Consider the following 26,330-nt stretch of genomic DNA (forward strand, 5'->3'; position numbering starts at 1 on the left):
GTTAGGAGGTCCCTGTCTCAGTAACAGGCATGACGGCGTCCTCTGGGAAGTGTGGCCGTGTGTGTGGCTTCAAACTCCATGCTCAGCCCTCCCTGACAGCTGCCTGAATATCCAGGCTCAAGGATACCAGGATAGGGCACTGTCTTTCTTCTAGGTCTTGACGAAAGACCCAACTGTCCCCAAAGGCAGGCCCAGTAGGGACTGAATTTACCCGCTCACCTCACGCGGCCACTTACTCTGACTGGATCACATTCTGATGCTCTGAGCCTTCTACAGTTATCGGATTCCCTATTTACAGACACTGTTGGACAAAGAGGTTAAGTGACTTGCCCAAGATCACATGGCTGCAGGTCACCAAATCACGCAGACAGGCCTCTGGGCCCCCTGCCCGGCGTCTCAGCCGGCGTATGAACGCGCACTGGTCCCACCAACGGGCGCGCGCCCGGGCGAGGTGCCGCTCCACGTGCGACAGACGGAGGGACCGCGGGCGGGATTGCTTGTCCGGACCGCCTTCCCCGTCCCGGGCCCCGCGGCGGGTGGGGAGGGAGTACCGAGTGGGCGGGGCCTCGCCCAAACGGCCAATGGCAGCCCGGGGGCGGGGCGCGCAGCGGGGCTAGCGGGAGGCGTGGCCGGCGGGCGACGGGCCAATGGCGGTGCGGGGGCGGGTCCGGGCGGGCGGTGGGCGGGGGCGCGCGGAGGCGGCGGCGGCGGCGGCCGCGGCGGCGAACAAAGAGGCGGCGGGCGCGGGCGGCCGAGCGGAGCCGAGCGCAGCCGAGCCGGGCCGAGCCGGGCCGAGCCGGGCCGGGCCGGGCCCAGGAGCGCGCGGGCGATGCGGGCGGCCAGGCCGGGGTCGGCGGGCCCCTGATCGCCGTTCCCCAGGCCAGCCAGGAAGCCCCGCGACGGCCGCGCGCCCCCGCGGCCGGCCCGCCATGGCCGGGGTCAGCTACGCGGCGCCCTGGTGGGTGAGCCTCCTGCACCGGCTGCCCCACTTCGACCTGCACTGGGAGGCCACCAGCAGCCAGTTCCGGCCCGAGGACACCGACTACCAGCAGGTGACGCGGGCTCCCTGGGTCGCGGGGTCCGGTCCCGGGTCACGGCCCCTCAATTCCGAGGGTCCCGGCCCCCCTCCCCGCGGGTCACGAACCCCCTTCCCAGGGTCACGGCCCTCGCCTTCTGCAAGGTCTAAAGGCTTCCTGTCACCTACCGGCGGTCACGGCCCCCTCCTCCTCCGCGGACCCTGGGCCCCCTTCCCCCTCGAGGGTCATGGTCCCCACCTCCTTTAGGGTCTAAAGGCTCCCCCCGACCCTGCATCCAGGATTATGGCCCACACCTCCTTGTGGGGCACAGCACCCCGTTCTTCTAGAGAGTCTCCTGGTCACGGGGTTCCCCTGCTGGAGAATCTAAGGGGACCACCCACCAGCCCACATGGAGGGTCCACAGCCCTCCTGCCGATTCTAGCCTTCTCCTTTGGAGTCGCTAAGACCCTCCCTCCTTGCTGGGGTAGGAGGAGCTGACTCCCTCCCCTCCATGGAGACCCCTCTGCCTGCTGTCAGTGTGTGCCCAGGCCCCTGAGCAGGGGCTGTTGGTGGGTGTTGCCCGCAGAGCCCCCAACCCAGAGGAGCCAGGGCTCTGAAGCCACGTCCATGCCCGAGAGCAGTGGTGCAGCCGGGAGGGGAGTCTGGCCCCCTCAGCCCCAGCCGGGAAAGGCCACTCACTGCCAAGATTTCGGTGGGTGAGTGGTCTACATGGATGCCAGTCTTCCCTGGCTGGTAACGACCCCCTGCCTGGACCAAGCTATGGAGTGTACACACAGTGCCTTCCCGGAGATCCGACTGCCTGTAGCCCTGAGGGAGGGATGGGGGGAGGCCTGGCCACAGGGACAAAAGATGGGCCTCAGTCTGGGAGGCTGGAAAGGGGCTGAGTCTGGGCAGACCTTGTGGGGTGGGGGTGGGCACGGACCGTTTTCAGCCCTCTCCCTGAGGAACCAGGCTCTACCAGTGGAGCCCTAGGTCTGGGGTCGTGCCAAGCCCCACTGCCACCCCCACCACTATGTCACTGCCATTGAGTGCGGGCCAGGGCACCAGGCTGTGGACATTTCCTTCCTGCCTGGGGATCCGGATTCCACAGGCCCAGTGACTGGGTGCCTGGTCGCCCAGAGCATGTCTGAGTTCCTCTTTGGTGATGAATGCAGAGCCCTAGGGTGAGTGGCGGGGGGGGAGCGGCTTTGCTCGCAAGACAGCCCGGGCGTCCAGCTCTGTCCTCACAGCCTCCCTTGCCCTGAGGAGGAGAACCAGAAGCACCCCAGCTCTGCAGGGGGCCTGCCGCCCCACACGCAGCACTTACCTGGTGCTTGGCTCCCCAGGCCTGCTGATCTGTTTCTAAGCAGATTAGAAAGGGGGCGAGGGATTGGCCTAGGCATGTCCAAGGCAGCAGGATTCTTACAAAACTGGACGCCCATGTTGTAGAAGGCCAGCCCGGGGGAGCTGACCGGGGTGGGGGTGACGCCACTCCTGCGCACCCCCGGAGCGTCCCCTGGAGTGGCTGCCACACCTGTCCCCGAGGCTCTGCTGCCACCGAGCAGGACAGCGTACCTTCCTTTAGGAAGTTCTCGGCCGTTTGCCAGTCCTGAAGCTCCAGGGGCACCTGGGGTGTCTGTGACCCACACAGCTTTCCCGCTGGCCCGTGGGCTGCCGCCTGTACATGCTGCCAACCCTGGCTGACCTGGCCGCCATCCCTCCTAGGAGTGCCCCCTGAGTTGCCTGGACCTGCAATGGGAAGTGAGCCAGAGGCCGATGCCTCTGGCCAGTGGAGGCGTCCACTTGGTGGCCGGGCCCCCCCCGACCCCCGCTGAGCCTGACCTCCTGCAGGGCCCTTTGCCCCTGAGAGGATCAGGGCTGGTGCCCCGGCCTCCTCAGAGAGCGCTGTGCCTGCCCCGCTGTGGGAGGGCTCTGACTCACTCACTCTCCCGCCTCCTCTGCGAGGAGCAGAATTAACCACTGAATAATTCACGGTGTGGAAACCAGCCTGTCTCCATCCCCCGCCACCTCCACCGCCGGCTCGGGGCTGTGGAGTGAGCTGGGCCTGGGCGTGCGGCCTGCCCCTGCCCTCCCATGCCATCCTGAGATCCGGACGGGGGCGCCTCCTTTGCAGGGTTGGGAGGGATGTGAGGGCCCCACGCTCCCGCTCTGTGCCAGCTGTGCCACCCACGGAGCTCCCCTCCTGGGCAGGTGGGTGATGGTCTGGCGAGGGCCACCGCCTGGGGCCTCCCCTGCCTCCCCTGGTGGAGCACTCCTAGTGTGCGAGGACAGCTGCCCTCCTCCCACTGGTGGACGGGGAACCCCTCATCCTCCTGACTTGGGGCGCCCCACTCAGCCTGGGGGCCCGTCTGTGCCTGGCGCCCACCTGGGCTGCAGGGGCCTGGCGTCCTCTTCTCGCTGTGCAGAGAGGGGGCCTCTGCTGCTGAGGCCATCCAGGGGAAGGTGGGGCCTGAGGCAAGAGCAGGGGGTGGCATGGCCTGGGGAGACCAGCCTTTGTGCTCTGCTGTTTCCTCTGCCAGCCATCCACTGCTCGGAGCCCGGTGAAATCCTCTGGAAACCCCAGGGGCCAAACCCTGTGTGGGGGTGCTCACTGGGCTATCACTGACCTTTTCTCATACAAGCCTGGAAGGTGAGCATAACTGCTCCACTGTGAGGATTAACAGACTGAGGCTTAAAGAGGAGACTGGCCCGGAATCACGCAGTGAGCAGGTTGTCCAGTTGCTCAGTCGTGTCTGACTCTTTGTGACCCCATGGACTGCAGCACACCAAGCTTCCCCGTCCTTCCCCATCTCCTGGAGTTTGCTCACACTCACGTCCAGTGAGTCAGTGATGCCATCCAACTATCTCGTCCTCTGTCGCCCCCTTCTCCCCCTGCCCTCAGCCTTTCCCAGCATCAGGGTCTTTTCTGATGAGTCAGCTCTTGTGAGTGGTGAGTGGGCGGTAGACCAGAATCCTTCCTCGGGCCTCTTGTTCCTGCCCCTCGGGGAGCCAGAATCAGCCTTGTGGGGTGGGGGCTTCCTGAGTCCCCCACGGCTGGCCCTGCAGCGGATGTGACTGAGGGATGAAAAGCTGATGAGAGCTGTTATGGGCGCTCTCAGAGCCCTGACTGGCCCTGTGCTGGGGGCTTGGACCCTCTGTAGCACCATGGATCGGATTTTGCACCCTAAAATCTTGCAGTTACTTTGGGGACTGAGGGTCTTGGGCTCCCGTGTTCCCAAGGCCTCCATCCCAGAGAGAAGGGACTCCCTGGCCCGTCCATCTGCGTCTCGGGGGCTCATGATGTTTGCCTAGGGGACAGACTGCAGGAGGGTGGGTGCTCTGGGGACTGTTGGGACAGGTGGGCTGGCAGGCGCTGGGAGTGGGCGGAAGGGACTCCGGGGTCTGCTCTGTGCTGCTCCGCCCCACACCCCCTGCCTGCCTGGCTGCTGGTCTGACTCCCTGGGGGCTGGGCTATTGCCAGGGTGCCAGGACTCCCCAAACCCCGGGGCAGCTGGTGGTGGGGTGCAGGGGGAGGACTCCACCCTGAGGAGGGAGGAAGCCTCCTGGGAGTTGCACAGCCTGTGACCTGGAGTGGCCTGAGGCCAATCTGGAGTCCACAGTGAAGGCCAGGGCTGTAGGCGGGGGCGGGGGTGGTGATCTCAGAGCCTGCCTTCTCTGCAGACTAGAGTGGGGGTGCCTGGCTGAGGGCGCCAGGCCTGGGCCCCAGCTCTGTAGCTTCCCACCTGTGTGAAGGTGGACCCACTTGGATGGGTTTAACCACTTCTCTGGGCTCCCCTTGGTGGTCTGGTAAAGCGTCTGCCTACAGTCCAGGAGACCTGTTCAGTCCCTGGGTTGGGAAGATCCCCTGGAGAAGGAAATGGCAACCCACTCCAGTACTCTTGCCTAGAGAATCCCATGGATGGAGGAGCCTGGTAGGCTACAGTCCATGGGGTTACAGAGTCGGACACAACTGAGTGACTTCACTTTCTTCTTTCTTTCTTTCTGGGTTCCACTTGGGGGGAACTGCCCCCTTAACTCCTACCAGCCCTTCCCAACCCCTCCCTCCCAAGCCTCCCATACCCTCTGTGTCCTGAGGTAGAGTTCAAACCCACTGTCTGCCCTCTGTCCCTCTCATTCTTGCTCACTGCCTCTGCTAGTTCAGGAGAGGCTCGAACCTGTGAGCTGGAGAACCGTGCAGCCTGGTGTGGTGGCGCAGTGATCAGGTCGGCTAGGCCTGCAGAAGCCTGGCAGTCAGGGAAGGCTTCCTGTAGGAGGCGCTCCCTCTCCTGGAATGCCCAGAGGGTGAGGACTCACCTGGAGTGTGGTATGCAGTGGGCACACCAGCTCACCTACCAGGGCAGCCCGGTGTGTGGGGCCTGTTTACCTATTAAAGCCCTGAGTGCCTGGATGTTCCTATTGAGACCCTGAAGATAAGCCTGAGGTGGCTAAGACCTTGGGGAGGAGTGTCCTAGTAGGCACAAGCAAAGGCCCCGAAGCAGAGAGAAGCCTGGGCCTCAGCCCAGAACAAGGGAGTCCCACCGGTCTGAAGGTGCTGCCCCTGAGCTGGGAGTTCTCTGTGCCCGGGGTGGTGGTGGGACGGTGAGCCCAGCCTGAGGGCCACTTGGGGGCTGCACTGGGGCTGGTGATCTCCTCTCGCAGACCGCAGCCCCTTGGCCTTGTTCCTGACTCAGGCGGGTCTGCGTGTGCCTGCAGGTGTGCTGGCCCTCTGCATCGTCCCCACGCTCAGAAGGGGATTCGCTTTGGTTATGCGTCTCTCGCCTCTCTTCTAGTGTATGAAAGCAAGACACCTTCGTGGAATATTTGGAGACTAGGAAAGAGTGTGGAGACAGGGAAGAAGTCCCTGCAGCTGGAGTCTGTCCCTGCCTTAAACCCGGGGAGGGTGCCGCCTGAGACTAGAAGTCGTCACCTGCTTTTAAACATCGAGCCTGGGGACCACATCCTTGGTCCTGGGTTCTTAGCTTGCCCAGCATGCCACGCACCTCTCAGGTCAGGATTCTGAGGCTGCAAGTGCCAGAAACACCCCCAAAGGAACAGCGCCGAGGGGCGGTGTGGAAGCTGAGTGCCCCCTGTGTGGACAGCGTCTGTGCACTGGGCTTTGGGCGTGCAGGGCCCATGCATTGTGGGGGAGCCGAGAAAGCCCTGCTGGGTGAAACCGACTCTGGCTGGGTGCCTCTTGGCCAGGGTCACGGTGCTGGGAGGGCGGCTGCCTCTGCCCAGATCTGCGCCTGCTGAGGGGCCTGGTGTTGTGTGGGTCAGGGTTAGGGTCTGCACTGCTGGGCCCCATCTTTGGGCCTTTCGGGGCTCCTGGTTCTGTCCCCAGCACTGTGCTGCTCAGCCCCAGGGACGTGGAGGGAGGGCGGGCAGCCGTCTTGGCTCTGACCGGGGGCGCTGGGTCAGGCTCTGGCCAGGTGTCCGTGGCTCTGAGAGGCTCAGGCTGTCTGTCGTAAGCATGTTTCTGGGAAGCCACACGGCCTCCCTGGGGGCGGACCCCATTCCCCCTGCTGAAGCGAAACTGAGGCCGCTGGCCAGCCGGCATCAGAAGCAGAGAACCACAGGCAGCCTCTGGCTCCAGCCCAGCACTCCAGCCCTGCAGTCCCCCCTGCCTGCGGACACAGCCCCTTGTGTGGTTCCGAGGCTGGTCGGGCGGCTCCCTGGGTCCCTCCACTGATGCCAGTTCAGGAGGACTCAGGGGCGGATGGGACCAGACCCCCACAGGCCACAGGAGCTCTGCCGAGCCCATGGCTGGGGAAGAGGAACCGAATCTGCAGCCCAGGGTCTGGGTGACAGATGTGGAAAGCACCCCGTGTGGCCCCCGAGGAATTGGGGGCACGTGACCGAGGGCAGGGGTGGGAACAGCAGGACGCTGGGAGAGCCCAGCTGCACCCGTGCTGTCTCCTGGGTTTGCGGGGAGCCCACCCCAGCCCTGTGCTGTGTGGGGATGCACCCATGGGCCTCGGGGGCTTCCCCGGGTGCTGGGGGGTGAGGGCAGACACACAGTAGGGCTCCTGCCCAGCGCGGCGAGGCTTGGATGACACACCCCAGGCACTGGTGCCCAGCGTGGAGAGCCCCTCACTGCTGGAGGACACCCCTGAACCGATGGCCCTGGCCTGCCCCGGGGTCCCTGCTGCAGATGAGGACGGCAAACGCCCCCCAGAACTGCGTCTGCGGCCTGCCCAGCAGGACTCCCGAGGGCCCAGGCACAGTGGACCTCTGCCAAGGCAGTGGTTGTCCCTCGTGCTGTGGACACAGCTGCGAAGGCTGCAGCGGGCCCCCCGGCCTCCAGCCCAGAGTCCGAGGCAGGACCAGGCCTGTGTCTGGTGCCAGCTGCCCATGAGGCCGCTCTAGTCCTTGCCCACAGCCGGGCAAGCGCCCGGGGTGAGGTGTGCCCTCAGGGAACAGGGCGAGGGGAGGGTGGAGTGACCCCCTGGGCCAGGCCTGGGGGAGCGGATGGGCTGGGCGGGGCCCTCGTGACCCCCCTCCCCTGGCCCCGTGGCACCCCCCCCTACTCGAGGCCTGGGCTCTGCGTGCCCGCCCATGTGCCCCAGCCCTTCCCGGGTCCCCTTGCTGGGGCCGGTGGGCTCCGGAGGGCAGATGCCTCACGGTGCTTGGTTTAGTCCGCGGGCCCCCTCGTGGCTAGGCATGTCCCCTGTCTGCTGAGGGCGCAGGGCGAGGCCAGGCTGCCCAAAGCCCACGTGACCCCTTCTGTCTGCCTCTGAGTGCCAGCCGCGGGGCCATCCTCAGGCTCCCCTGCTCTGGCTGGGCTGGCCCTGACCTGGGTCCTGACCACCGCGGGCGCCCCTGGGGGCTGATGGCCCGGGGCGGGGCGGGGCGCCCAGGGCCGCGTCTCCCTGGCAGGGCCGTCCGCCCGCCCGGCAGCTCCTGGCCGTGTCTGAGGCCGGCGCCCGCAGGCCGGCTGGCGCAGAGCGCGGAGTCTCTGGGTGTCACGCTGGGAGATGCGTTAGGGCACCCGGACCGAAATAGACGGGCTCACGGCTCCGAGGCCCCAGGGCAGCAGCGCCGCCAGGTTCTTCGGTGTCTCCTCCGCGAGCGGGCGGGGCGAGGGCGGGGCCTTGGCCTCCCTGCACGTGGCCCCAGGCCTGGGGGGCGCAGGCGGGGTCCTGGGCTGGGCGTCTTTCCGCAGCTTCAGCCCAAGCCGGACCTCCTCCTGCCGGTAACCGGGCGCGGGCCGTGCCGTGAGGAGGGGAGGTGCCGCTGGCAGCCTGGACCTCGGACCGGGTCTCGGGGCTCGGGCCGAAAGCTGGGCCCCTCCCGCGCTCCCGGCACGGCCACGAGCTCACCATCCTGGAATTTGTGAAACCCAAGCCTGGTCTGGTGGAAAATCTGTTTTTAATTTCTGGCCAGCGTGTGGGAGCCTCAGCGAGCGTGCTGGGGGTGGGGTTGCCGCACAGGCAGCTCAGCTCCCACCCAGCCCGGCCCAGGAGGTGAGGGGGGCCTTTTCCAGAACTTTCCCCAGGAGGCCTGGGCTGGCTCTGGCCCTGCCTCCGTTATGTCAGTGTGGGGGGCCCTGGGGGTCCTACTGGCCCCAGGCCCCTGGCCTGGAGGATGGGCCACCTCTGCCCCGGGTGGTCTGGGGACCCACAAGGCCATGGATACAGCTGGGCTGCCAGGGCGCTCAGGCCCAGACCCTGGGGGAGCGGGCAGTGCCAGGTGGCATGCGGCCTTCCCAGCGGGAGACCCCCTCCTTCCTCCCCAGGCCAGGGCTCTAGCCAGGACTTGGATGGGTTCCCAGATGGCGCCCGGGTGTGGGGTCCAGCCGGCCTCCTGGACGCCCCTGCCTGGCCTCTTCCTCTGGAGAAGGGCCTTTGGCAGCCCTGGGGCCAGGGAGGACAACCCTGGAGGCGCTGGAGAGGCCCGTGGCTCCCCCACTCCACCCGCATGCTCCGACCTCGTCCTGCAGAGCCCTCGCTCCGCTGTCAGGGATCGGGCTCAGCCTGACCCCCCACCTGGTCCCAGCTGCCAGGGGCCTCCTGGATACAGGTTTGCAGCTTGGACCTTGGTCAGCCCTCACTCACTGTCCCTCCCTGGGAGTGCTCATGCCTCAGTGTGCCCTGCTGGCACCCGCCGCCCCCACGATGGCGGGTGAGGGGACACCCCCTGAAGCCTCTGTGCCCCTCCCCTGCTCTGTCTGGCTCCCACAGCCTCTGCCCTTCCTGCACCGCGGGGGTCCAGGCAGACGCCTGCCCAGCCCAGCAGAAGCTGTGTCTGGGGGTCCCACGCCCCCAGTGCCCAGGGCCAGGCCCGGTGCTGAGTGTGGATACTGTGTGCTAGTGTCTGGGGGCCGGCTCTGGGCCGAGGGCCCCGTGTGTGCCGAGTCCAGCCTCCCTGCCCCAGGGAGGCAGGTGTGGCCAGCGCCTGGACCCGTGAGCTCGCAGTGTGGAATTTGGACTCGCCGCCTCTTGGGAGCCTTGCCCATTACCAGCTGGCCAGGTTGCCTTCCAGAGAGCGTTGGCATGAGATGGGGCAGGGTTCATGCGGCAGGAGGCAGGCCGGTTGGCTGTGGCCTTCTCGGGGACTCTGGCCCTGGGAGAGCCCCTGACCCAGCAGCGGTGAGGCCTCAGGCTGCAGTCATACCCCCTGCCCCGCCCACTAGCCCCGTGACCTGGAGGACCTCCAGAGCCCGCCCGGCCTCCCCTGGACTGCTGGCTGCAGCTCTCCCTTGCCGTGCCTGGGAGGGTCTCCCAGCCATGGAGGGCTGCAGAGGGGCTGAGCGGGCCGGCCAGCCCTCAGGGTCAGCTGCCGGGTGGCACAGCGGCTGTGTGGTGGGAGGACTGGGTGTTTCGCAGGCAGTTTGTCCGCGGTTCCGCCGAGCTCACCATGTGGGGCACGCCCCCTCGCAGGCCTCCAGGCCACGTGCTGCCAGGACGCCCAGCTGGACCCGCCTTGTGTGGCAGCACACGGAAGGGCTGCCCCAGGGTCGCACGCTGGCCCTCCCAGCCTGCTGGCCTGGGGCGCCTCAGTGCAGCTGGGCTGGCGCTGGGAGTTGCAGAGGCTGGCCGCCTGTGCCCAGGCTGTGCCGAAGGAGCAGGCCAGCAGCGGGTGGTGGCCGGGACAGGCTCGCAGCCTCGTGCTCTCCCATCTGCAGTGGAGCTGAGCACCATGCCTGGGGCTTCTGTTACTAACATCTGGTGGTACAGCGTGGCCCTCCCCTCAGAGGCCTGGCTGGGGCCCCCCGCTTGCAGCCAGCCGGCCTGAGGCTGAGCTGGGGCTCCCCGCACCCTGCTGGGACCACCCACCTGCACATGGAGCCCACCGCTCCCTGGGGCCCCTGGCCCTGCTCCCCTTGCTGCCCTGGGAGGACTTGTTGGAGGTGGAGGTTTCATTGGTTCGCCCAATAGGCCTCAGATGTGGGCCTGGGCCCACCCTGGATGGAGTGAGTTCAGACCCCAAGCGCTGATTCGTCGAGCGTCTCCAGAGCGGGTGGGGGCTTGGGGGCCCCCAGCCCGCGGAACTTGTGGGCACAGGGCCTGGCCTGGGCCTCCTTGGTGGACATGCCCCATGGCAGGGGCTGCAGGGCCTTGGGAGGGGCCAGGTGGTCCAGGGTTGAGAAACGGCAGCTTCAGGGCCTGGAGGGGTGGGTGCACGTGTGTCCAGGCGAAGCCTCGCAGCGAGCCTGCGACGCCCCAGGCGCTGATGCCAGCCCTGTGGCCCGCGGTCAGGACAGGAGCCGCAGTGCCTGGCCGTGTGCTGACGTCACTTCCATCGCAGACGGAAAATTCCATTTGGTCAGAGCCCAGATGCTGACCAGACATTTCCCATTCAGCAGGGACCCCGAGCAGTTTGGAGGGGAGGGGCACCCGCGGGAGTCCAGTGGAAGGCTGCTCTCTGGGAATCCGGCCTCAGGACGAGGGCAGAGGGCAAGTCGGGTCCCTTGCCCGGGGCCAAGCGCCCCCGCCTTGCCCTGGCCCTCGCACTCAACGTGGGCTTGGCTTGTTTGCCTCAGGGGGCTGGGACCCTGAGCTCTGAGGACCAGCCCCACCCTGTGTCAACTGGAGGATGCCGTCACCTCCTTGGGATTGAGGGGGGTTGTCCTGACCTCGGCCCCTGCAGCCTACCTCCTGGGGCCGTGCGGGGGGCCCCACCAGCAGCCCGGGGGGGGGTCATGGTTTAAGGCGAGCCGCATCCAAGGGGAAACTGTCCTGTCCAAGCTTGAGGTGGGGGGCAGGGGCCTCATGTTTCTAAGTGTTCACTGTAGACCAGGCCTCAGGCCCCGAGGGGGCAACGCCCCAGCCAGGTTGATGAGCTTAGCGAGGCTTTTCCAGCACCCATGGGGGGGCAGGGGGCTGTGGGCAGACAGGCCCAGCACAGAAGTGGCAGAGCGCCCTCACCCAGGAAGGGCCTTCTGGAGCTGGGCAGACGGACAGGAGGGCAGGGGTCGGCTTCCTTGTTGGGCTAAGGGGGAGACTGTGGCCCCTGGGGTCTCTGCTGTCCCCAGGGAAGTCTCTGGAAGTCACCCTTCTCCCCAGGTGTCCCTCTCTGAGCCCCAGGACACGCGCTCACCCTCACGCCCCGGACTGAGCCTTCCAGGCACTGGAGGTGGGCTCCACCCTGTAAGGTGGGGCTGGTGGCGGGAAGCGGCTGCTCCCCCAGGGCTGTGGCTTGTGGGGCCCACGGCAGGACTGTGCCTGTGATAGGTGTCCGGGCCCGTCCGTGCTCACAGAGCTTCCAGCGTGGGCTGCTGTGCCCGCCACTGCTGGGGCTCAGGACGCCGCCCTCACGTGCGTGCGCCTGGGTGAGTGTGCGTGTGTGGGCATGAGGGAGCGTGTGCACCTGTGTGGCCATGTACGGGCGTAAACGTGCGTGTGTGGGCGTGAGGAGGCACGCACTCACCTTGTCCATGAGTGGCCTGGACTCCTCTCTGGCAGCAGGGACCCGGCCCCCTGGGCGGAGTTGGCATGGGCGTGGCACCCTGGGGGTCTCCCCGATGGAGGCGTTGCTCTCAGCCTTTACACCTGTGAGCTCACGCCCTCCTCGGTGTAGCCCTGCCTCTGTTTTACTCACGGGGAAACTGAGGCATGGGGGCATTGACTAGGTCAGCTCCTGGCACCAGGCGGAGCAGCATTTGACCCCAACACTCGGGGCCCCTTCAGCTTGCCCGCCCGCTGGGCTGGGCAGGAGCCCTCCACCCCGTCCAGCAGCAGGCAGTCCTCGGCCTCCTGGTGCCAACACCCAGGGCATCCCTCCCCTCAGCCTCTGCTCTGGGGCACTGCAGCTCTGCCGCACACCACCCCCCTCCCGCGGTCACGTGGCGGCCAGGGAGGGCGTGGGCACCTCGGTCCCCAGGAGGGGAAGCGGGCCCGCAGGAGGGCGGCGCGCTGGGGCTCACGCGGCGGAGCTGGGTGCGGGCCAGGCGCCTCCCACGCCTGGCTGAAAAGAGCTACTAACACGTTTCTGGGTTTGTGTTGTAATTATAAAGGTAGTACGGTTCGTGGTTTAAAAAGGAAAATCAAAAAAGGAAAGAAAGAAAACCAGTAACCAAAAAAAATCAAAGCCACAGGAGATCCCGGAGCGCCTGCCGAGCGCCGGGCCTGGCGTGGTGCCCTCTGGGCGGTCAGCTGCAGCGGCCTCTGCCCGGAGCGCGCTCCCCTGACCTGCTGGACTGGGCTGCGCCCACCCAGACCTGCACTGCTGCTCCCGTTGGGCCTGCTTCCTGGGGTTTCCACAGCCCCTGGCTCACGCCCCGCAGGCCTCAGCGCCTGCTTCCTCCAGACAGGGGCTGTGTCTGCTGGGGGCCCGCCAGGCCCTGGCACCTACCACGTTTCCCACAGGAGTGCCCCCCCGCCAACCCTAGCCCCGCCCCAGCCTCACCCCAGGTGCCGAGGTCTTGCCTGGCCAGTCACGCTTATCCCAGGGTGGAGGGGAGCGGGTGGCCCTGGCTCCGTCTGAGCTGTGGTCAAGGCCTTGATGAGTCCTGACGAGCCTGTAGGCCCGGGCCTCGCTCGCTGCCAGGCTGGGTGGTCTCAGGGCCCCAGCCTGGGCGCCCCTTGCCCTGCACCCCTGATCCCTGGCTTCCTCACCCCCGGAGGGATTTCCTCCAGAGGACGTGTGCAGGTGCGCTTACTGGGGGTGATGGTGGGGTCAGGCAGGAGAGGAGGGGCTGTGAGGTCGGTGGAGCGGAAAGCTGGCCAGGGGACTGCTGGGGACCAGGGGGTAGCCTCCTGCTGGGGCAGGAGGGGGTGGTGGCTGCTGCCAACGCAGGGCTGAACATCGGGGCCTGCAGAACCCCGGGAGTGGGGGCAGGCAGGGCGTGGGGTTGGGAGCTCACTGCCAGTGGGTTCTGGTTGAGGGTTTAGGGGAGGAGCCTGCAGGCAGCATGGGGGCAGTGACCCCCTCTGACCCGTGAGGAAGGGGCTACAGGATCCGTGGCCCCTGTGCTTGGTGCCCAGCTTGTGCGTGCGCGGGCAGAGCCCACCCGCGAAACTGCTTTTCCAAGCACCCTTTTGTTTGCTGTGGGCAGCGTTGGGCGGGGTGGGGGTTGCAGCTGATGCTAGGCACCTTAAGATGAGCACTCACCCCCGTGACTGGCACCTGTCTCTCTGGCAGGCCCTTGATGGCCACCAGAGGCTCCCTGCTATGGCCTGGCTGGTGTCCCCGTGTGACCCTGAACACCCCTGCCCACCTGGCCTCAGAGTCCCTCTAACGTGAGCCCCTGGGACCATGATGAGTGACGGCCCCTCTGGAGCCAGCACATGGGCTGTGCCGCCCACCCCGTGAGCAGGGTGGTCAGGTGCTGTCAGGCCCACCCACGCTGCAGCCTCACTGATGCCCTGGCCTCTCCCAAGAAGGTGCCCATCCTGTACTTCTTAGGGAGGACAGAGGCCCCCAAACAGCACAGCAGCCCCCAGGGACTACGGCTGGGGGTGCAGGGGGGAGCCCTGCCCTGGGGTGTGAGGGTCAGGGCAGGAGGCCTTTGGGGCCAGCTGGCTCCTGGGAGGGTAGGGAGTGCCATCCTCCGTCTGCTGCCTGGCAGCCGTCTCCCGGGAGACAGTCGCTGGGTGCCAGGGCTGTGATCCGGCAGTCCCAGGGCCTCTGGCTGAGCTTCTGGTCCCGAGGGGCCCTTGCAGGGGCGGGCAGGCCTGGGGCACTCCACCCCACAGTGGCTGCCCAGGCTTACAGCCACACCCCCGAGAGTTAAGACGTGAGGAAGGCGTTTCCAGGCCCCCCTGAGGGCTGGTTGTCTCTGCAGCAAGGGCGGCCAAGGGGTGTCCAGAGAAGGCCTGGGAGGGCTTAGGAGAGGTGATCCCATGGTCTTGCCCACCTGGCCCCTGCAAGTGGGGCTTGGACAGTGCCCAGATGTCTGGGAACGAAGACGCTGAGTCTGGGGTCCCAGGTCTGGGTGCGCACAGGCGCGTCACTCAGGCGCTGGGGACCCGTGGCCCCTGGGCCGGGGGCACCGGTGGGATCGGCCGCTCCTGGGGTTGGGTGCAGAGTCAGCCTGGGACCCCCTGCTGCAACACTGCGTCCCCGCCGCCCTCAGGCGCTGCTGCTGCTGGGGGCCGCCGCGCTGGCCGGCCTCGCCCTGGACCTCCTCTTCCTGCTCTTCTACTCCTTCTGGCTGTGCTGCCGGCGGCGCAAGAGCGAGGAGCACCTGGACGCCGACTGCTGCTGTACCGCCTGGTGCGTCATCATCGCCACGCTGGTCTGCAGGTGAGCGCGCGGGGCGGGGCGGGCGGGGCGGGGCCCGGGGCGGGGCCCGACTGGGAGGGGCGGGGCCCGACTGGGAGGGGCGGGGGGCGGGGCGGGGCCCGGGGCGTGGTCCGACTGGGAGGGGCGGGGCTGTCGGGGCGGGGGCGGGGCGGGGCCCGACTGGGAGGGGCGGGGCTGGCGGGGCGGGGCTGGCGGGGCGGGGCGGGGCCCGACTGGGAGGGGCGGGGCGGGGCGGGGCCCGACTGGGAGGGGCGGGGCTGGCGGGGCGGGGCGGGGCCAGGCTGGGAGGGGCCGGGCAGGCCGAGTCCCGTGCGGGGGCCTCCAGGCCTGCCACCTCACGCGGCCCCGTCCTGTCCCAGCGCCGGTATCGCCGTGGGGTTCTATGGCAATGGGGAGACCAGTGACGGCATCCATCGGGCCACCTACTCTCTCCGCCACGCCAACCGTACTGTGGCAGGGGTCCAGGACCGCGTGAGTGGCCGCATGGATGGGTGGGGGGGGGTCTCTTCCTGCTCCTACACCGGTGTGTGTGCATGTGTGTGAGTGAGACGTGGGCGTGTGCGGGCGCCGTCTGTGCCCTGGCTCATTGCCTCCTCCAACCTGGAGCAGGTGTGGGACACGGCAGCCGCCCTGAACCGCACGGCGGAGCCCAGCCTGCAGAGCCTGGAGCGGCAGCTGGCCGCGAGGCCAGAGCCCCTGCGGGCGGTCCAGCGGCTACAGGGCCTGCTGCAGACACTGTTGGGCTACACGGCGGCCATCCCTTTCTGGAGGAACACAGCCGTGTCGCTGGAGGCGCTGGCCGAGCAGGTGGATCTCTACGACTGGTACAGGTGCGTCCCCCTCTCCTGCCTGCCCCCGCTGGTGCCCGCTCCTCTCTCTGGGTCAGTCCGCTTCCAGCTCCCAGTGCCTGAGGTCTTGTTGGGGGAGGGGCTGGGGTCACTGGTGGTCACCGGCAGGAGTCCCCCATTGGGACATCTGTTACAAGGTCAGAGGCCAATCTCTGTACCCAGAATGCCTGTGGACGCTCCTCTGGGCCCCGGGCTGTTTGCCCAGCTCTGCCCAGCACCCCCTGCTCCTACCCTGGGACTGGCCCCGTGCCCAGCCCAGGCGTGCTGTGTCCCTGCAGGTGGCTGGGCTATCTGGGCCTGCTGCTGCTCGACGTGGCCATCTGCCTCCTGGTGCTGGTCGGCCTCATCCGCAGCTCCAAGGGGATCCTGGTAGGGTGAGTCTTAGGGCCCTTGGGGCAGGGGAGGGCTGAGGCACCTGCAGCACCCATCTCCCGAGTCAGCCCTGACCCGCCCTCCCTCATCTTCGGGTCCAGCCTGGCGTGGGGCGCAGCCCTCACCCCAGGAGATGGAGAGTGCCAACTGACTCTCTCTGCCCCAAGGGTCTGCCTGCTGGGGGTGCTGGCCCTGATCATCAGCTGGGGCGCCCTGGGCCTGGAACTGGCCGTGTCTGTGGTAGGTGACGGAGGGCCGGGGGTGCCCGTCTGCTGGTGGGGCATGGGGACGGGGTGGGGATGCCACATTCACCTCCCTGCCCTCCTCCGCGGGACACCGAGGACCTGAGAGGCAGGGGACCTGTCACACGCACACAGCGAGTCAGTCCCCACCCCCGGCCCCAGAGAGCCGCACCACCTTCCTGAGCCACACGCAGATGCTGGGGGGCCAGGCTCCACCCCTGAGAACTGAGGGCTCGGGGCCCCCGCTTGGTAGCCCATCCTCCTTGCCTGTCCCCACCCCAGGGCTCCAGTGACTTCTGCGTGGACCCCGACACCTACGTGACCCGGATGGTGGAGGAGCACTCTGTGCTGAGCGGGGGTGAGTCTGTGGTCGAGTCCCAGCCGCTTGCGAGTGCCCGCTCCTGTCCGCGAGCCACAGGCCATCTGGTCAGGCCGTGTGCTGGCTCCCTGGACAGGTGGCTCACTCCAAGTGGGCGCTTTATTCTGTTTTCCAACATAAGCTCCGTAGGAGCCTAGACCTCAGTGCCGAGTACAGATGCGCTGTGAAGAGGCTGCCCTGGGCTCTGCTAGGCCTTGCTCCCAGCCCCCACCCTGCGCTGGACCCCAGAAAGCCCTCCAAACGGGCTAGAGGGCACAGGGCAGGGCAGTGCCAGGGTTAGGCAGTTAGGGTACAGATTTTCTCCTTCAGCTCTGGCTGGGCTTGGCACCCCCTAGGTTTGCAAAATCAGAATTGTGCGTGAACCCCCATCTTTGAGTGTTGGACACGATGGATGCCTGTTTTAATGGGGACAAGCAGGCAGGCTACCTGCACCCACTTTGGGGCGACATTCTGGCCTAAGAACTGTTCTGCCCAGCTGGTCTGTGAGCAGATGCCTGCCCAGCTGGCCTCTGACTCCGTGCCCCCCGCCTCCCACCGTGACCTGTCTGCTGCTCACCAGGACGGGAGGGATGAGGCAGCCCTCCAAGAGAACTGTGCCCATTGCAGGAATACAGCTCAAGACAGAAGGGTTTGGGCCCTGGCCCCAGGATCCCTGGAGACCACTTCCCCCTCACACCTGCACGCTTACACGCAGACACAGACATGTGCACAAGTACCTGTAGTACACGTATACAGTCGTGCACACGTAGACATCCGTGTGTACAGACACAAGCATCCGAGTGTAGGTACACCTCTACTCAGACATGCACACACAGGCACACGCGTGCGTGTAAAGATACATGCAAGCAAGCACGCGTACAGTCAGCATACATGCAGATGTGTGACGCGCGTGTGGCACGGCGCATGTGGACGGCCGGGGTCACTGAGCTGCACCTCTCTCCGCAGACATCCTGGAGTACTACCTGGCCTGCTCACCTCACGCCGCCAACCCCTTCCAGCAGGTGAGAGTTAAGCCCTGCCCCTGCAGAGCGTCTGGTGCCCTGGCCCCCACCCCCAGATGCCCGCTGACTGTGAGGCCCCCCCACCTCGTCAGGCCCCTGGGGTCCCCACCCTGGTGCCCTCAGCACAAGCCTTTCAGGGTGGCCTGCTCAATGCCCCCAAGTCCCTGGGCGCCTGGCATCTCCTGGGCTGTCCTTTACAACAGACCCGGATGCCTCCCTGACAAAGCAGGAGCCTGGGGGTGTCCCATGGCAGAGGGGTCCTGTGTCCACTGTGTGGAGTAACTGTCTGGGCCGATGTGGAATTTGAACGGAAACCACATGGCCCACTGCCCGTCACCCCACGTCCCCACGCGGCCCTCTGGGTCCTCCGGACTGCGTATCTGCCTTAAAGATGCTGTATTTTCCGTGGTCTGTTTTGCCTCTGTGTGCTCATCCTGGGGGCCAAGAAAAGGTGTCGCACAGAGCAGCCTGCTGGGCACAGCCGTCCCACCCCAGGAGCTCGGGGCCCCATGGGCTGGACGGCCCTGGGGCTGGCGGGAGCTGCTGGCACTGGAGCCAGCCCGCCCCGTGGGGGGTTGGGGACCTCGGGGAGGGAGACGGGCCACCCCACCCGCGTGGGACTCAGCAGCCTCTCTGTGGAGCAGAAGCTGTCAGGCAGCCACAAGGCGCTGGTGGAGATGCAGGACGTGGTGGCTGAGCTCCTGAAGACTGTCTCGTGGGAGTACCCCGCCACCAAGGTGAGGGGCTGGGGGCCAGCTCTGGAGCCCACAGGCTCCCTCTTGTCACCTGGAGAGGGAGGCGGGTGCAGCCACTGCTCAGGCCGCTTCCTGGGGGCACTGCGGGGGGTCTGGCGCTCCCCTCCTCCCATCCTTGCCTTCATGCCCCCAAGGACTTGGGTAGGTTTAGTGATGCTCACACACACACACTATAGCACCAGGGTCATGCTGCTCAGGAGTCTTCTGGATAACGTTTTGTCCTTTAAGATACTGTGAAAATCTCCCTTGAAACAGTCGCAAGGGCCGTGTCGGGAGCTGCACACGTGTTTGCTCCCGTTACAGTGCAGGCCTGCGGCGGCAGTGTGGCCCCATGCGCCCCGCTGTCCTCACACCTTCAGCCGCCCCCCAAGGTCAGGGCACAGATTTGGGGATCACCTTTGCTCAAAGCCCAGGGTCCTCAGGGCCTGTGCCAAGACTGGGGGGGCAGTCAAGGAGGGGTTCCTGCTGGCAGGTGAGGGTGGAGGGAGGCCTTGCCGGGCTCGACAGCCTTTCCTGAGCACTGTGCTGGCCTCGCGTGGTGCCCACCCCCCAGGACCCCCTGCTCCGTGTCCAGGAGGTGCTGAACGGCACAGAGGTGAACCTGCAGCACCTCACTGCCCTGGTGGACTGCCGCAGCCTGCACCTGGTGAGAGCCTCCCGGAGCCGTCGTTGGGCCCGTGTGGGGAGCAGCTGGGGGAGGGGTGGGGAGGAGGGGAAGCGGCTGGGGAGGAGGGGGGGCAGGAGGAGGAGAGCAGCTAGGGGAGGAGGGGAGCAGCTAGGGGAAGGGTGGGGGGAGTGAGAGTGGCTGGGGGAAGGGCAGGAGGAGGGGAGCGGCTGGGGAGGAGGAGGAGCTGTTGGGGGAGGGGCGGGAGGAGGGGGAGCAGCTGGGGAGGTGGGGAGTGGCTTGGGAAGGGGAAGGAGGAGGGGGCAGCTGGGGGAGGAGGGGGAGCTGCTGGGGGAGGGGCAGGAAGAGGGGAGTGGCTGAGGAGGAGAGGGAGCAGCTGGGGGAGGAGGGGGAGCAACTGGGGGGGAGGGGAACAGCTGGGGGAGGAGGAGCAATTAGGGGAGGAGGGGGAGTGGCTTGGGAGGGGTGGGAGGAGGAGGAGCAGCTGGGGGAGGAGGGGAACAGCTGGGGGAGGAGGGGAGCAACTACGGGAGGAGGGAGAGCGGCTGGGGGAGGGGCGGGAGGTGGGCAGCGGGGGCGGGGTGGGTCACGGGGCCTCTGCCTGCCTTGGGTCTGGCATGGTTCAGGCCCGCGCGCTCCATCTCACCCTGTGCGTCTCCCGCTCTCTCTTCTATGCCCGGCCCCAGGACTATGTGCAGGCCCTCACGGGCTTCTGCTACGACGGCGTCGAGGGCCTCATCTACCTGGCCCTCTTCTCCTTCGTCACGGCCCTCATGTTCAGCTCCATCGTATGCAGTGTCCCGCACACCTGGCAGCAAAAGAGGTGAGGGATCCTGGGGCCCGCCTGGGGGCCGCGCGGCGCCTGGGGCCACACCTCCGGGATGCCCCACGGTGTAGCCCCTGCCCCTTGGAGCTCCCGGGGCTCTGCAGCCACCACGAGGCCGGTGGGTCTGAGGTGGGCGCTCCTGCTTCACGACCGGCCTAGAGGGGCCCCCAGCCTGGGAGACAGGCGAGCGAGCAGCCGGCAGGGGCAGGGTCCCCACCTGAGCGGGGTCCCCTCCCTGTGTCCCCGGGAGCCTTACCTACAGCCCTGCAGACCCAGGACTGCAAGCAGGCATGTCTGCCCCAGAGCTGGCCTCTGGCCTGCGGCCCCGTGCCAGCATCAGGCCTGACCCCGCGCCGGTGTCCCTCCCGCAGAGGCCCCGACGAGGATGGGGAGGAGGAGGCCGCCCCAGGGCCTCGGCAGGCGCACGACAGCCTCTACCGTGTCCACATGCCCAGTCTGTACAGCTGTGGCAGCAGCTACGGCAGCGAGGCCAGCATCCCGGCTGCGGCCCACACCGTCAGCAACGCCCCAGTCACCGAGTACATGTGAGTTGGGCGCGCGCAGGGCGCCGGGCGCTGGGTAGGCTGCTCAGGGTGCAGCCACTGTCCTGGGGTGCCTGAGCGAGGCGCGGAGCGGGGGTGGAGGGGGCCCTGCACGCGGGGCAGCTCCCGGGCTCTGAGTGCTTGCTGCTGCCACACCCCTGGGTGGAGGCCACAGGGGACCACTGTCAGACAGAGTCTGGTCAGCACATGGGATCCTGTAGCCAAGGGCCCCAGGCCTGGCCACGTGGTGGGCTGGGGCGGCAGCGTTAGCCATGGGCCTGCTCGCAGCCCCTCTCTGCTGGGCTCCTGGGACCCCAGGCACTCGCTAGCGGGCTGTCTGTGGGATGGGGTCTGCCTGGTTCCCAGGTGGGCCCACTGACCCAGGGCCCTCTCCTCTCACCTCAGGAGCCAGAATGCCAATTTCCAGAACCCTCGCTGTGAGAACACCCCCCTCATTGGGCGCGAGTCCCCGCCGCCTTCAGTAAGTCTCGGGCCAGAGGCTGGAGCGGGGGGTCTGAGGCCAGGGTGGGGGCTCCGCCCCGCCGCTTCATGCCCGCGGTGGCTTCCCGGGCGGCACAGGCCCCACAGGCTGCCCTGAGCCTTCGGTGCGGGGCTGCAGGGGGAGCCCCAGCCGGGGCCCTCGGGCGGGCCACTGGCCTGTGCGCGTGAGCTCTTCCAGGAGGCCGGGGCACCTCCGCCCACCTGAGCCCTGCAGCTTCTCCCTCAGCTTCCTGAACTCGACCCAGGTCTCCCCCAGGCTCTTCCAGATGGGCCTGGCCTTGGGCTCTGCTAGCTTCACTTCTGGTCTCGGGAATGAGACATGAAAAGGGGGATAGGATGGTTTGGTGCCAAAGAAAGCAGCTTACAGAGGCCACGGGTCCTGAAGGGCTTCCTGGAGGTGGCGGGCCTCCAGGAGCAGGCCGGAGAAGCTAAGGGCCATCTGGCTTCAGACACACACGCCCGCCGATGCAGCGGTCCCTCTCAGCTGACCTCGGGCCCGCCCTGGCCCCAGGCTGCGTGTGCTCCTGGCGGATCCCCCAGCGGCGCTCTAGGCTAAACCCGCGGCCCGACTCGGGCCGGTCCTCGCCTGGCGTTGAGGCTGCCCTCTCTCTCTCTCTTTCCTGCACTCCTCCCGCCCCGCACCCTCCTAGCGCTATCTGGCCGCCCTGGACTCTGGCGGCCACACGGGCTGGCAGTTTAAGCCCCTGAACAGTGCCTGAAGGCTGTGGTGGCCGTGTCCTCAGAGTGACAGGTACTGACCCAGCTGGGCCCCCCGCCCCGTGCTGTCTGCTCGCCCACACCTCTGCATCTTGTGCCCACTGCTCACTGCCACCTGCTCCGGCAGGCCCCAGGGCCAGCGCAGGGCCAGCGCAGGTGCGTGGGCCTCAGGGACCCTGGCCCTGGGCCGTCACCCTCACTCCAGAGGCAGCGAGCCCCCCACAGAGCTCCTCTTCACATCTGGTCCAGCTGCAGGTGGCCACCGCCCGTCCCATCCCCCGTGGGGAGGAGACCGTCTCCCTGGGACCGGGAGCATGTGCTCGCCGGCGCTGGGTGCCTGGGCTTGGGAGGCCGAGCGCTGGAGCCCCAGGCGGGGCAGCAGACCCTGCCCTCGAGGGGTCACCGCGCCTGTGCAGAAGCGTGCGTGCCGACGGCTGCAGCCACCCTCGCCCAGCGCTGGCGCCCACCACGGTTCCTCCCACGCTCTGAGCCGCCCCCCGACCCACGCTGCCTGTCCCTGGAATGACGATATGGCCTCCAGTGCCTGCTGCCCCTCCCTCCTCCAGCTCGCCTCCGTGTGGGAGGGCTCCCCAGGCCCAGGGGGCAGGGTCCGTCCTGACGCCCGCGCGGTGGGCATCCGGGGCGCATGGCCGCAGGGCCGGCTCCCTCCTGCTGGCGGCCTCGGCACACACGCTGGCTTTTGTCCCTGCGACGGGCGCGTGGCCCTTTGCGCATCGCCTGCCCTGAACACACCTCTCTTCCACATGTGTTCATTCTGAGCACACGTGTGCACACGTGTGCGTATCGAGCGGGCGCTTCGCACTTCGGGCTGGACCAGAGTGGCCGAGACGGGCAGGCTGTCCCTGCCCCCAGCGGCCTCCGTCCGTGCCTGTGACCCGCCAGGGGCCCACAGTCTGGTTCCCACCTGAGCGGGTGGCAGTGTCACCTGGGCCCCAGGGGGCCTTTGTGGCTTTCCGGGTCCTTCCCTGGGGGCCAGGGCAGAGTGGCTGCGGGGCCGCCTCATTCCTGCGACACTGACGCTGGCTGTCTGGGTCCTTGGGGGCTGTCCCACCCTCCCTTGGACACAGCCTGGCCCCGCCTTTGCTGACACACTCCTCCCGGCCGCCCAGCTGTGCTGTGGGGCCTTCAGGTCCTGGGCGTGCAGGATGCAGGGGGCACCTCCGCGCTCTGGCTCCATGCCCGAGATGGGGGTCGGGGGCTGATGGGCTCCCCTCGCTGGGAGAAGGGCTGGTCCTCCTCCTGGGCCTGGGGAACAGGGCTCCAGATGCCTGCCGTGCCTGGACCAGCGGGCTCCCCAGAGCTGCGTCCCCTGGGGCTGTCTGCTCTGCTTCTTTGCCAGCCGGCCGGCCCAGCCCACAAGGCCCTGCCCAGCCGCACCCAGCGCCCGCTGACCAGCGGCCTCCCCTTCTCTCCCTCCAGTACACTTCCAGCATGAGAGCCAAGTACCTCGCCACGAGCCAGCCTCGCCCCGAGTCCAGCAGCAGCGGGCACTAGACGCCCGGCCGCCACCCGCCCCACGTGCCAATCGCCCCACTCCTTCCCGTGCCAGCCTCCCTGCTTGCACCCGTGGCCACCTGCCGGACCCTCCCCGCGTACGCCGGGCCTGCCGTGGGTGCCTCTGCGGCTACTCGGCCCTGCCCTCCCTTCCTGCAGGGGTGCGGAGACAGACTCCTGGCCTGCCTCCCGGGGCAACGCGGGGGCTCTGGGCCAACACCCTCTCCTCGGTCACAAGCCTGGACCCCTGGGGTGCCGCTCACGCTGCCCGGGCCCCCCAGCCCCCACACGCCTCTGCCCCGCTGGGGCCAGATGTGCTGACGACCCCCCCCCACAGCTGGGCTGCGTCTGCCCCCTCTCCTTCCACAGGCTGCTGGGCACGGTGCCCCCTCGGTGCCGGGCGTCTCGAGCGATGGCGCGTGTGCCCGCCTGCTTGTCTCCTGCGTGCAGAGACCCCGCGGCACCCTCGCACACCTGCAGCATCTGTCCTTTCTTCTCTCGCCCCCACCCCAGGCTCCTCCGCCTCAGTTGCCAGAAGCCTCCTGGGGGGTCCCCCCTTCTCTGCTTCTCTCCCCGCAGCAGCCCCCATCTGTGGCATCCGGCCGTCCATGGTGGCAGGAGACAGGTGCCTGCCGGGCCCAGGCTGCTCATCCAGTACTGGCCGCCCTCCTGGTGCCAAACCCCCTCCCGCCCACCCCCGGAGGCTCGGTGGCTCCACCCGGTTCGCTCTTTGCACTAACCACACCAGTCATCTCTAGGGCGGGCGGGCTGCAGGCCGGCTGGCACCCCCTTTCCGGTTCCCTTTGCATCCAGGACAGGCCAGCCTGGGAGCTGCACCCGAGCCGGCTGAGACGGTGCCCTTGGCCCCTGCCGCCCCTCTTTGGACTAACCACTAACCTCACTCCAGCCTCCGAGAGAGAGATCGCCCTGGGCACCCCACGGTCCACGAACGTGAGGCCAAGTCCAGGCCGGAGATGAAGCCCCAGAGAGCCGGCTGGGTTTTGGGGTGGAGAAGGCATTTCTTCTCGGGGCACTGCTGGGGGGGGGGTCAAGACCAAGAGGCAGCCCGAGGGCCTGGAGACCCCTCCCTGGGCAGGTGTTGCCCCCAGGGGACCGTGTCCTCAGGAATGAATGTCCCTTCGGCTGGAGAACTGAGGCCCCTGTGGCCTCCGTCTCCTACCTGTGAAGCGGGAACAAGGCTTCCCTAAGGTGCTTTTGGCTTCGTGTACAGTGTTTGCTGTGCTTTCCTACCGCAGAGGGCGGGGCCGTCCCCAAGTCAAGGTGGGGAGATGCCTGCCCGGCCCAGCCAGCTGGCCACCGAGAGGCCAGGTGCGGTTCTGGCCTGTGTCCCCCCAGAGGCAGCAGAGAGCCACGGGGCCGCCCCTCTGGGGCACAGTCCAGGGCCCATGAGGCCGGGCAGTTTACAGACATTGTAGGGGGCTCCTCCCGGAGCAGCAGGGCAGCGCCCCTTCCCCAAGGTGGCCCACAGAGAAGCTGCCTCCACTTCCTCCAGGATCTCTTCAGTGTGCTGGTGTCTGGGACCAAAAGGATGGGTGGGCCCAGAGCTAGACCACAGCGGCCTGCGGCCCCTGGCCCTCTGACCGCAGGGGGCCCCCGGGAGAGGGGGTTTGTGAGTGGGCAAACAGAGGGGCCCCCAGGTGTGCCTGCGGGCCCCCAGCCGCGCATCTGAGCCCTGGCGTACGGCCAGACCTCACCGAGGGCCTCCCAGTGCCCTGTCCTGGGCCCCCCGCAGGCCAGAGGCACAGCCCAACTGCCCGGTTTTCCTCTGGGCGCCCCTGCCCAGGCAGAGCCTCCCTGCCTCTGCCTCAGCCCGAGGGAGCGCCAGCTGTGCTGCCCCGGGCCGCGGCTCAGAAGCACAAAGGCCGCGAGGCCGCCGAAATGTGAATGTAGACGCCTGAGGGCCGGGGGCGGGCGCGCGGGAGCAGCTCTGCGGGTGCGCGTGCCCGTCCGCCCGCGTCCCCGCGCAGCTCCGCCCAGTCACGAGGGTGCAGGAAGGAAGACGCGGACGTCGAAAGGGCAGCAAGACCAAGCCTCGGTCCTGAGCGGGGGGGGGGGCCCTCCCGCCCTTGGTTTTCCTCCTGCTCTGTTTTCAGGCCCTTCTAACCAGTCCAGGCCCAGGGCCTCCACATCCCGCACCTGCGGTCCTCGCCCGGCCGCAGGCCCTGCAGCTTCTCGGGCGGTGGTCCCCGACCGCGTGGATGAGAAGGCGAGGGCTCCGCGGGTAGAAGGGCTTCCAGGCCGGTCCCTCCCTGGTGGGGCTCCGCGGGCAGGCGCACGTTCCCAGTCCCGAGGTCCCCTGGCCTGATCGGATGTCCCCTCCACGTCCACCCCATCTCACTATGCAATCCCACTCCAAGCGCCAATCCCTCCCCGTCCCAGGACCCCTGCCCAGCGGGGTGCGGGTGCGTGGGTGGTGGTCCCAAAGACGAGCAGGGACTGGGGCCTCTTGTGCGGGATTTTTTTTTTTTTAACCATAATGGTTGTGTGCCACACCACGTTATATTTGTTACATATATCTCTCCAAGTTATTTTGTTAAGACTCCCCCTCCAAGGTCCCCGCCCCCACCACCCAAGATTGATTTAGCATCCTGAGCGGGGATCGAGGCCTGGACCGCTTGGCATTCTCCAAACTTCCATAGGGCCATGGCTGTATGTGATGTCGCTGTGTTTCTGGGTGTGTGTGTGGGGTTTTTTTTTTTTTAGCTTTTTTTTTTTTTTTTTTGTAAAACTGGGTTTGGGATTTGATTTTTATTTCGCTGGGGGTTTTATTTTTCTTGGCAAATACTAAAACTCTCGTCAATGTAATTTCTGTGGTTTCTATTCAGCTTGGGTTTCATGTTTTAAAATAAACAAATTTTAAAAAACAGGCCTTCCCAGGTCTGTGGGCCGGGTGGCCACGTGCGGGAGCCGCTAGGGCCCGGGGGACCCTGGTGGGCGGGGCCTCGCGGAGAGGCGTGCCTGGCGGGCGGTGAGGAGGGCCGGACAGGGTTGGAGCCTGGTGGGCGGGGCCTCGTGAGGAGAAGGGTGGAGCCGGTGTTGGTGGGCGGGGCCTCGCGGAGAGGCGTGTCTGGTGGGCGGGGAGAAGGGTCTGATGGGGCGGGGCCCCTTGGGAGGAGGGCCTGTTGGGCAGGGCGTGACACGGGTGGGCGGAGCTGCTGGCGCAGGGAGCGGTGGTTTCTAGATGAAAGACGTATTTGTACATCTTGCGCTGGAGAGGACTTGAGGAGACTAGGATTGCTGTGCGGAGGGCCCCCGCCTCTGGTCACCAGGAGAGGTGACAGAGC

General features: G+C 67.3%; 1 protein-coding gene across 2 annotated transcripts; it reads left to right on the forward strand.

Annotated features, from left to right (window-relative positions):
* The first annotated feature begins 728 nt into the window (after window positions 1-728).
* Window positions 729-25,912, forward strand: TTYH3 (tweety family member 3). Of its 2 annotated transcripts, XM_042240383.1 has the most exons (15): window positions 729-1,052; window positions 14,533-14,702; window positions 15,062-15,173; window positions 15,312-15,532; window positions 15,829-15,924; window positions 16,090-16,162; window positions 16,447-16,522; window positions 17,489-17,544; window positions 18,189-18,281; window positions 18,853-18,945; window positions 19,611-19,747; window positions 20,122-20,295; window positions 20,698-20,773; window positions 21,444-21,544; window positions 22,951-25,912. In XM_042240383.1, the coding sequence occupies exons 1-14, from the start codon at window positions 930-932 to the stop codon at window positions 21,510-21,512; spliced, it is 1,569 nt and encodes a 522-aa protein (XP_042096317.1). In that variant the 5' UTR covers window positions 729-929; the 3' UTR covers window positions 21,513-21,544; window positions 22,951-25,912. The 2 variants fall into 2 exon arrangements, with proteins under 2 accessions (XP_042096317.1, XP_027816989.1); XM_027961188.2 differs by lacking the exon at window positions 21,444-21,544.
* Window positions 25,913-26,330: the final 418 nt, after the last annotated feature.

This window comes from Ovis aries, chromosome 24 (assembly GCF_016772045.2).
Source record: "Ovis aries strain OAR_USU_Benz2616 breed Rambouillet chromosome 24, ARS-UI_Ramb_v3.0, whole genome shotgun sequence".
NCBI classification, from domain to species: domain Eukaryota; kingdom Metazoa; phylum Chordata; class Mammalia; order Artiodactyla; family Bovidae; genus Ovis; species Ovis aries.

Bases quoted from the DNA above. Each gene is read 5' to 3' on its own strand.
- TTYH3 (XM_027961188.2), top strand. From the start codon at position 930: ATGGCCGGGGTCAGCTACGCGGCGCCCTGGTGGGTGAGCCTCCTGCAC. The intron at 15,533-15,828 runs GTGCGTCCCCCT...GTGTCCCTGCAG, and splicing joins GATCTCTACGACTGGTACAG to GTGGCTGGGCTATCTGGGCC. The intron at 20,296-20,697 runs GTGAGTTGGGCG...CTCTCACCTCAG, and splicing joins GCCCCAGTCACCGAGTACAT to GAGCCAGAATGCCAATTTCC.